At 43.2% G+C, this 11,017-nt stretch overlaps 1 protein-coding gene across 2 annotated transcripts in view; it reads left to right on the top strand.

Annotated features, from left to right (window-relative positions):
- CLDN18 (claudin 18) overlaps window positions 1-10,801 on the top strand; it is a gene marked incomplete at its 5' end in the record, with an annotated part of 29,897 nt that extends 19,096 nt beyond the window's left edge. For both annotated transcript variants that reach the window (XM_079100891.1, XM_079100890.1), the window contains 4 exons: window positions 1,541-1,705; window positions 2,772-2,889; window positions 7,069-7,179; window positions 8,469-10,801. In XM_079100891.1, coding sequence (XP_078957017.1) covers window positions 1,541-1,705; window positions 2,772-2,889; window positions 7,069-7,179; window positions 8,469-8,640 — 566 coding nt within the window. In that variant the 3' untranslated portion in view covers window positions 8,641-10,801. The remainder of the gene's footprint in view (window positions 1-1,540; window positions 1,706-2,771; window positions 2,890-7,068; window positions 7,180-8,468) is intronic.
- Between the last annotated feature and the right edge of the window lie 216 nt (window positions 10,802-11,017).

Genomic DNA, 11,017 nt, shown 5'->3' on the forward strand with positions numbered 1-11,017 from the left:
TTGTTGTGATGAGCTGCTGCTCTTCAAGGATGCACTAGAAACAATGTCTGCAGGTATAGTCACTATAGGAGGATCCAGCAGGATCTACAGCTATAATTGATTTTTAGAATGTCAACTACTGATAAGCTGTGATAAACATGTTGAAAGGTGTCGCTGGCTCTTTGCGGTTCCAAAGATCCGTGGGTATGTCACCGCTTGCAGCAACAACTTGCACGGGTCTTATGGGTGGTGGAGTGGAAACTGAGGCACTTCTATCTTTCTCTTTAGTGCACTGCTTTCTTGCTTGTTTACAGAGGATAGAGGAAATGAGGTTTACTTGCTTTGAGAGGAGAGAGAGAGAGACTTTGCTTATCAGAGATTTTGAAAGAAGGACAGGCTTTCCTTAGAGCTTAGAGGAAGAGAATTGCTACACCTTAAAGTCCTGCATCCTGTGAACTAAGGGTACATCCACCCAAGGTGCCCTAGTGATGCGTCTCAGTTCTCCGATCCGCGATCTGCCTTCCGCCGCTGCCCCTACTCACTGCTGCCGCGTGTGTGTCTTTCTTCTCCTGCTTTTCTGCTAATGGCTGCTACTGCGTATGTCCCTACTAGCTACTGCCGTGTGTTTTTCCCTCTGGCTGCTGCCGGGCGTGTGTCTTCTTCTACTAGCTTTTCTGGTAATGGCTGCTGTTTCTCTGTCTCGCTCTGCCAACGCTTATATCACCTCCAGGAGGCGGAGAGCAGGGCCACGCCTCTTACGCAAAGATTACGCGAGATGCTCCAAGCAGGCAATTAGTGCTCGAGAACACATGCACATACATTGTGTGCGTGGACCAGAAAATCACCTGAGTGTGCTTATGTCAATCAACCTCCTCGCTTCCGATGTGATCAGGCGCCATCCCGGCACCGCCAACATGGCACAGCCCCCAACAGAAAGGCCTGGTATTGATATACCAATCTTCTTTATACATATCTGACACCCACAGCTCACCATGTCCTTCATAGTTGTTTTTGGAAATCAAAAAATGGAGTACCCTTGACTTCTCACTTGGTAACCCTGACTTCATAATATGCTATAAAGTAATAGTGAATTTTCCTCAAGTGGACACAACTATATGAAGCTTTGAACTCATATGGAAAGACAAGAGAAGAAAGATATTCTGGTTAAGAGTCAGAGAGACTTGGTTTCACTATAATCTCTATCAATAATTTGATTGCTACTTTAGACAAATGCTTTTCCCTTTCTGGACCTCAAATTATCAAGTTTTAAAATGAAGAAATGAAACAGAATTCCAAGGGTCCTCCCAATTCCAACCATTCATAATTTTCTCCTTTGGTAGACATCTGTGTCCATATCCTACATCAGTCTAAGGATTCTAAGTGACATGTTCTGCATTTCCCACAATTCCACATCTTTTGACAATGACAGAGTTCTCTTATGGACTTACTGTTCCTCAGAGGTGCTGGTTAATTGTGGTTGCTGTGTTTTATTAACCCAGAACCTAATCAACCATGTTGGGGTGGTCTAATTTCTACTTGTGTCTCTCCCCTTGTCCCACAGCCATGCTGCAGGCAGTGCGAGCCCTAATGATCGTGGGCATAGTACTGGGTGCCATCGGCCTCCTGGTGTCCATCTTTGCACTGAAGTGCATCCGCATCGGCAACATGGAGGACTCCGCCAAGGCCAAAATGACACTGACCTCTGGAATTGTGTTCATTATCTCAGGTAAACATGAATTCCCAGTCTCAAACACGCTTCTGGGAATGTCAAAGAAAAATCATTCTGGTAGAAGAAATGTGCCGCCTTCCTGCTGTGGAACATTGTTCAGACCTTTTCTCCCTGGGATTCAAGATCTGAGTGTGGAGGCCTAATAAGACTCTACAGAACCATCACGAATGCTAAGGTCCCAGCATTAGCTTTTCATCACTGTCACAAATGCTGAGAAAATCAACTTAGAAGAGGAAAAAAATATTTTTCCGTGTAGTTTCAGAGGTTTTAGTCCATGGTTGGCTGGCTTTATTGCTTTGAGCTTGAGGTAAAGCAAAACATGGTGGAAGGGTGTGGTGGAGCAAAACTATTCCATCATGACAGGCTGGAAGCAGAGAAAAACAGAGGGACAGGGAATGGGCCATGGACAAGATACACCTTTCCAGGACATACCCCCAGTAACCACTTCCTCTGAGGCCCACTTCCAGAAGTTTCCACCACCCCCCACTAATGTCTTCAAATTATTAATCCATCAGTGGATTAAACCTAGTGACAAGGTGAAAGCCCTCATGATCCAGTCACTTTCCAAAACACTGCTGCATTGCTGACTAAACCTGCAACACAAGGATCATTCAGATCCAAACCATAACAGTCTCTCTCAGCTACCACCCCAACCCAAACACAAGAGGCTCAACCCTAAGGTAGTATTGTGATTGGATCCCTAAAAGGCATGTTCCTGTTGAGGCGCTAGCAAGGGACGAGCTCTTGACATCATCTAGATCATCAAGGATAAAAAGCATTTTATCCTTGGTTCCAACATGCATGGAATATCTCTTTCTGTGCATGCACACACACACACACACACACACACACATCCTACCAGAATTATGAGATAAGAGATAAGTACCTTGCCCAGTCTAGCACATAACAGGAATTCAATAATCATTGGTTGGACTGACCATTCTTTTTTAGGAGGGGAATATTCTGCAGCCTGCTCATTTAAGCTCATGTAAGCATAAACTTCCTCAGAAATATTGCAACCCCTTAAAGCTGACTCTGGAGCTTTCTTGTTCTTTGCCCACAGGTGTGTGTGCAATTATTGGCGTGTCTGTGTTTGCCAACATGCTGGTTACCAACTTCTGGATGTCCTCAGCTAGCATGTACAGCAGCATGGGTGGGATGGTACAGACTGTTCAGACCAGGTAAATTCCTAATCTGTGTCTCCATATTCCACGGTGAATACTTTTGTAAGAATCTGATTAAACACATGTGCCTAATGTGATTGTCAGGGCCTGAAATAGCAAAAATTTATCAGCAGCAACCATGCCATATCATAAATCAAGAATGATCTATAAATTCATAAACTTCGTTTCAGTGAAATATCCTTGGCAATATGACTTGAGGCTGATCTGACATTTGCATTGAAATACAGTGACAGTTCACAGTATTTATCTAACACTCTTAAACAGGCCCCATTGTAATGGCAATGAAACAGGCACTATTAACCCAGGCATGTAAATGAACTTCAACTTACATTTACAGTCCATAATGAGAACGTGGCTAGGAACAGGTGAAAGCTTGAATAGAAATGAGCAAGGTAAGAAAAGGGATGCTTCTTCCTTGTACAACTGCCTCTTTCCCCCATTCATTCATTTGTTCTGTAAGTGCATTGGGCGCCTATGGGCCAGGAAGTATTCTCAGTGCTTGACATAGACAAGTCCCCACTCTTATGGAGGTCACAGTCTAGCAAAGAGAATTGAAACCTTTCTATAATATGATGCCCAAAGAAGAGTATAACTTTAAAAAGATGGAAAAGCAATACCAACACCTGTATTCACTTAGCTACTTCAAATGGATGTGTTGGATAACAAGAAGCAATGGTGAAATCCCGAAGGAGGAAGATCTTGTTATGGGAGAATGATTTAAATAATACACCAAAGTGACTTCCCTCTCTACAATGGATGCACTTGGTATCTCTCCAGCCAACCAACATGAGGTACAGGTAGGGTATGAGGAGGTGATAAATATACCCCTGTCTGGCTCCCTGGAACTCCAATCCCCAGCTATGCTTCTACTGTGCTTCAAGAATAAGAAGGAAATGGTCCCCATAAGCTGCCCTTGTTCTCTGCCATGTTCCTGAATGTCTCTTAGTTGCCAGGGTAACTTAGAAGTAGATGACCAACTCATTCCAGTTCTCCTAGGACTTTCCTAGTTTTAGCACTAGAATTCATACCTCCTGGGAAATTTCTCCATCACAGGCAAAACAGAATGGTTGGCCGTCCTACTTAGAAACTCCCACCTGCCAGGAATATCTCAATACCTGGAGACGCCCACCACTTCCTCTGCACCCAGAGCTAATGCCTGACACTACCACTCCTTCACTCCATCTCCTGAGCACCCATTCCTGTCCCTTGGGCAGGCCACTTCAGTCCTATAAGTAAATTAGATTCTGAAAGGCCTTCCTAACTTCTCCCTCCATGGTTGTGCAGTTGTCTTTCCCCTTCCTTCTTTCTTCTCACTTTCTCATCCAGAAATCATACAAGACAGCCCAGCTGACAAGAAGGATCCTTGCAGCCCATTTGATGGGGTTTTGGGTTCAATGCTCCATTTGTATACCTCTCCTTCACCTGTCCCCCACCTGCACCGATGCTGCATTTTAACACTGGCAGAACCTAAGCCCTGGACCAGGGCTGCAAACTCCCTGCCCTCACACTGCACACAGCACACAGATATTTTGTATTAGCCTAAACCTTTCATCTTATAATCTGAATTAATCTCCAACTTTTAAAATTCAAAGCATCCCACGTTAGGATCCTCAGGAATGGATCCTAAGGAGATGCCTGTGCCAGAGTTCATGGAGGAAGAGACGAGTGGTTAGGAAAGGGGTGAAGAGAGACAGGAAAGGGGAATCCAGGCGTGAGTCTCAGGGTCAGGCTGGTCCTCATGGGAGCTCTGCAAGGTGGGTTACACCTCAGGGTGGTCTCCACCCCAATCTAAAAAGTCTCCATGCTTCAGTGCTGTCACAAGGGCAAAGTGGCTTCAGGAGCTGCACCAAATCCAGGGAGAGTCACAGGGCCTGTAGGATAAGGCTGGGAAGAGACACACAGAAGTGGCTGAAGGGGCAGAGCACCTTGAGCGCCTGAACAGATTTCACAGCACACGTGTGCACATTCACACACACGCACACACACCTATTTTTCCAGCTCTCTGTATAAGAAAATCAGAAGACCTGGCAGCACTGGACCCTCACTCTCAGAGGGCAGCCATCTCTGCAGCAGAGAGGCAGCTGTCCTTTTTAGCCAGGCATTACACTCTCAGTTTCCTTTGGCCCCACTGAAGGGTCCAACTCTGAAGCCATTTATCATCATGCTTATATGATTTCTTCCCATAAGAATCAAGAAAATTAAATATTTTCTTATATCCAGTTACTTCGCTCATTTAAGTTCCTCACCTATCCCACATAAATGTTTAAGTTTGCTAACCTTGACCGACAGTGTCTAAGGTGAAAAGGAACCTTGTTCCCATCACAGAAGAAAGTATAGCTTAACAATTACAATGAGGGATTTGAAGGCAGACTGACCTGAATTTAAATCCTGACAGTGCCTTGTCCTTTCTGAGTCTCTGGAGAAGTTACTTAACTCTCTGACCCTCAAGCTTCTCTTTGGTAAAATGACAACGATGAATCCTATTACAGTGGCTATTATGAGAATTAAATGAGATAGTGGTGAAATATATGCTTACCACAATTTCAGTAAGAGCTCAATAAATGGTAGCAATTATTGTTTTATCATTAGCATTACATTGCCATTCAACCAAATATAGGGACATCAAGGACATGGGCTCTGTCTGTGTGAGGGTAGAGAGACCAGGGCTGTGAGAGTCACCAAGGTCCCCCCAGGAGGAGCCATAGGAAGGGGTCTGCCATTCATTCCCCAGCAACACTAGGTAGAACATGGGGTTAGGACAGGGTTCTTCATTCCAAGGCAGCTACCCTCAAACCAAATATCTTTTTCCTAGTCCAAAGGAAATTAAAATAGCCTATGTATAAGTTTTCCCCCAGAACTTTTTCTAAGATCTGAGCTTTCAACCAGTTCTGCCCTATGTGTTACACTGCCCACAAGTCTTACATTGTTTATTTTAATCATAATCTGTATACTTTTCAAGCACATCTAAAATATCATATTCTTAGTTGCAGAAGTCTGCACACATAATGCCATCTGTGTGCTGCTGGCATAATGTCTTTAGTTCATGTAGTATATTTTAAATATATTAGTGATTCTCAGTATCCTACGAACAGCCCCCAAGTTCTTGGAGGAGCACAAGAGGAAACCTCTAAGGGTGGCATCCATCATGCTGGTTCCTTTTTTCTGCCGGATCTTTTGGAGATGGAAATCAAGTTACTAGCCAGCATCAGGATACCCACTGGCATTCTAACAGTCTAACAGTTTTTGGTCACTGAGGAGTTAGGGATACCTCTCTTCACCATCCAAAAATGTCCATTTGGAAATTATTTTATTCTAAGGATATTTTGTTCTTAATCTTGGTTTGATGTAATTGAGTCCTGTTGGAGGCAGTTCTCACAGCAAAGGGCACCAGCTTTGGAGTCAGACCACCAGGTTAGAATTCTAGTGTGGGCTAGAACAGGAAGCACCAGGAAGGTAGGTAGGGTCTCTATCTACCTGGTTCATCCCCTATCTCAGTGCCAAGGAAGTTCTGCACATATAATAGGAGCTCAACAAATACTTGTTGAACAAAAGATAAAATGAATGAGTAATCACTTCAACCTAGTTCTTTCAGAAGATAATACTCCTACTTGCATGAATAGTTGCAAGATATATTAGTCTGCTTCCTATTACTATAATGAAATACCTGAGATAATTAATTTAGAAAGATAAAATGTTTATTTTGGCTCATGGTTTTGGAGAGTCCAGTCCAAGATCAAGTGGACCCATTGCTTTGAGCCTCTGATGGGGCTGCCAGATAGCAATGAAGGAGAATGTGTGGCAGAGCAAACTGCTCACCCCATGGCCAGGAAGCAAAAAGTAAACAGAGAGGGGACCAAGGTCCCACAATCCTCTTGGAGGGCTCTCCCACATTGACCTAAGAACCTCCCACTTTTAGGAGAGCCCACCTCCTAAAGATTCCATCACTTCTCAATCACACTATCCTGGGACCAACCTTTAATACACGGGCCCTTGGGAGACATTCAACACAAAAACTATAGCACAACATTACCTGAGATAAGGTAAGATGAGTATTATTGACCCATAGTAAGAACTCAAAGAACCATGGGGACAGACAGGATGGGCATGATTAGGGGCAGTGGGAAGAGCCTGGAAAGTTGAGTCAGTTTCATTCACATTCACCATTACCCCACCCAGGTATACCTTTGGTGCAGCTCTGTTCGTGGGCTGGGTCGCTGGAGGACTCACACTAATTGGGGGCGTGATGATGTGCATTGCCTGCCGTGGCCTGACACAGGATGATACCAAGTGAGTGGTCTTTCCCCAATGCAATTAGACACTTCATTTGTTCAGAATCCATTTTAATATATAATTTATAGCCAACATGATTAATCCAGGTACTCAGAAGAAATTTATTGACTAAAGGTTCATGATAACTTGCTCTTTTTCTGAAGAATAGAACAGGAAGATTTCAACCTGGGAAGATTTAGGAGTGTTATTATTTGAAGGAAAAGAAAAGCATCCCTCTAGGTTGCTTCTCACTCCAATATTCCACAAGTTAGTAGTTCTCAGCTGGGAAAGAATTTGTACCACCTCCCAGGATATTTGGCAATATCTGAAGACACTTTACATTTTTGATTGCTGCAACTGTGGTGGGAGGCAGGGGGAAGTGATAATGACTTCTAGTAGGTTTAGGCCAGATTAAACATCCTATAATGCATACTATGGTCCCTCATAACAAAGAAGCATCCAATTCCAAAAATGTCAACAGCACTGCTGTTGAGCAACCCTACTCTAACTCCACAAAGAACCTGGAGTTGGTAGAGCTGAATTCCAGTGTGGTTCTACTGCTAACTTAACCATGTGACCTCCAATGGGTCATTTGTCCTCTTTGGGCCTCTGTCTTTGTCCATTTGGCCTGCTATTATAAAATGCCATGGAATGGTTCATTTATAAACAATAAAAATGTATTTTTCATGGTCCTGGAGGTGGGGAAGCCCAAGACCAAGGCTTGGTGTGTGGTTAGGGCCCAGTCTCCACTTCCAAGATGGCCACCTTTTTGCTGCCTTCTCTGGAGGGAAGGAGTGCTGTCCTCACAGGGCAAGAGACAGCTCCTTCAACCTCAATCCCTCATCTAAGGCCCTAATCCCTCATGACTTAATCACTTCCTCAAAGGCCCCATTTCTTAAGACCACCACAGTGGTGATTAAGTTTCAATGTGAATTTTGAAAAGTACATCATCAAATCATAGCAGTTGTACTACCTTATCCATAAAATAAGAAAACTGGAGGAGATGGGTTGCATATAATAACTACCTTCCAACTCACAAGTCCCATGATTCTTCTGCTTGTAGTTCACCTTCAAGATTAAGAGAACTCATTAGTCACCAAATACCAGCACAGTGAAGCTCTAATATAAAAGCAAGAAATCCTTCCCTAGAGACAAAAAAAGAAAGAGAAAAAACTAATATCTCAAAGAGCAAGATCACTAAACATCTTAGTTTGCCCCAGATTAATAGGTCTGAGACAATTCAGGGTAACAGGGTGTCTGTCCTCCTGTGAACATCTGTGGTTATGGAACAATTCTTTTTCTTTCAGCTACAAAGCCGTGTCTTATCATGCCTCGGGTCACAATGTTGGCTACAAGTCTGGAGGCTTCAAGGCCAGCACTGGCTTTGGGTCCAACATTAAAAACAAGAAGATATATGATGGGGGTGCCCACACAGAGGATGAGGGACAATCTCATCCTTCCAAGTATGACTACGTGTAATGTTCGAAGATCCTTCAGAATGGACAGAAGAAACCCTCCCCCAAAGAGAGTTCACCCCAAAACAAGGAGACTCTACCCTGATTCCTTATTGCTTTTGACTCAGAGTCTGAAGTTAGAAAGACTTGATTTCATCTGTTCTGAGGCCAGATGGTCTTGGCTACATGTCTCTGTCTCTAAATAGTCTAACACAAAACAGCTGAGTTATCATTTGTAAAGTAGAGGCCACACAGCTCACATTGTCCAAAACACTATTTTTTAATATAACTTTTAAAATCTGATGATAGAATGTGGTTTGACTCCCTGAAACTTTGATTTAGATAGACTCTTCCTGCTCCTTCTATTTAATAAACCCATTAACCATCTATTTTCCAGCTTGTTAAAAGGAAAATAAGAAAGTAGATCCAAAGACATTATTTTCTGCTGTTTGATTTTTGCCTCTCCCATTCCCAACTGGCTACTAATAAACACTAAATGGAGAAGAAATGATAGGGAAACGTGTCATCTATCCAGCCCGCTCTCTTGAGTTTTCTTTGCTATGACCTTAAAAGTTACTGGACCAAAGTGATTTTCTAGTTGAGGCAACCAAACCTTTCTGCATCTGTTGGCATCTGCTAATTCCAGCAAGATCATCCAGTGGGATTCTGCAAGTCAGAAATTGGGCCTAGGGGACTGAGAAAAGAATGTTTTATAATCTAAGTGTAGTCAGAAATCTATTAGCAAAATGATTCTCTCCCCCCACCCCCGTGTGTATTTGTGACTTAGCTTGACCCTTATACATAGATAGGAAGAAAATGAAAAAAATACTGTCTTTGACATTGTCTATATTGTACTTCTTTGTAAAGTCACATACAAGTCCAAATTCCACAAAAAGCTCGCTGATTCTAATTCTTCCCTTTTGAGGCCTCTGAGCCTGATTATACATGATAATAAATGAAAATCATGTAAAAGACAAATAATGGAACACAGAAATTCCTAGGAAGTGGCTAAAAATAAGTTCCCCTAAAACAATAGTGAGACTGAATTTAATGTTTTGTGTCCACACTAGCAGTTGACAGTAGCACTTACACTAAGAGCTGTTCCTTTCGCTAAATTCATCTGGAGTGGGTTGAAATATTTGAGCTGTAGGCTGAACTGAGAGTTCCTTGCAGCCACACCCCCACCCAGTACTTGTATCACTGCCCTTTTGAACAGAAAACCTTAACTCCTTCTTCCAGGACACCAGAACTTCATCCCAGCACCAAAGCCAGAACAGGCTCCCTTAGAAATGGAGGTAAAGGTAATCTGAAAGCCACCAAACCAGGGAGGAGCAGTGGCACTGGAAGAATCTGACTTTGGGATTGTTATTTAGAGGAAAAGAAAATCCTTACATCAATAGTACCTAAGAAAGTGGCCTCTAGGGGGCTTGATGAATACTGAGGGGTCTTCAGGTTAAATGGACCATGCTGGATAAAGACCAGATCATGGCCCATTAAAATGGAAGGAGTAGGGCTGGAGTTGTGGCTCAGTGGTAGAGTGCTTGCCTAGCATGTGTGAGGTACTGGGTTCAATCCTCAGCACCACATATAAATAAATGAATAAGATAAATGTCCATCAACATCTAAAAAAATTTTTTAAATAAAAGGAAGTAGTAGTTTTCACTAAGAGCCAGAGCAGTGAACCCAGAGACCCTCCCACTGTGGCAGTAAGGGTTTTAGGCCAAATTGGAGAGACACTCCGGGAACTCATTGCTTGAGGCAGAGTATGAACAGATAGATAATCCAATTTGAGAGAAGGTGGGGGAAGGAGGAAGAAATAAGAAATCTAGGGCACGGAGACTCTTAGGGTTCTCAGGAACTGAGTTGAAGGCACAATTTCTGACTTGCAATAGGAAGAAGAAACCCCATTAGATATTCTTGCTGGAATTAGCAGGTTCATCCCTGCAAGATGAAGGCCATGGGTCACAAGGAGCTTTCCCCCATCACCAGAAAGTCCCTGATCAGGTCTAAGGCTGAAGGCTCAGTTGGGTTTTCACTTGGCACATTCTCTATTCAACACTTAATTGTTTGAAAGCCTCCATGTAGTTAGACTGTGCTTTATAATTTTTTGTTGCTCTTATTGTATATGCATTGAGTATTGACCTGCATGTTTTGTTACTCAAGTATTAAAAACACCGTTATCTTCCTTTTGAATATCTTCTGTTTTCCTGAGCTTTGGGAAGTGGAAGTGGGAAGTCTCAGCACCTCAAAGCTGAATTCATCTTGCCAGAAGCAGCCTGGCAACTGGGAGCCAACTTGGTCTGGGTCCAGCCCAGTTAGTGGATTCTGCAAGTTAGAAAGCCTTAATGAAAGGGGGTTCCCGGACAAACAGGCATGAAGTGTGGGGGTCTAAGTCTGCCGGA

This window comes from Sciurus vulgaris, assembly GCF_902686455.1.
Source record: "Sciurus vulgaris genome assembly, chromosome: 10".
In the NCBI taxonomy this organism is placed as follows: domain Eukaryota; kingdom Metazoa; phylum Chordata; class Mammalia; order Rodentia; family Sciuridae; genus Sciurus; species Sciurus vulgaris.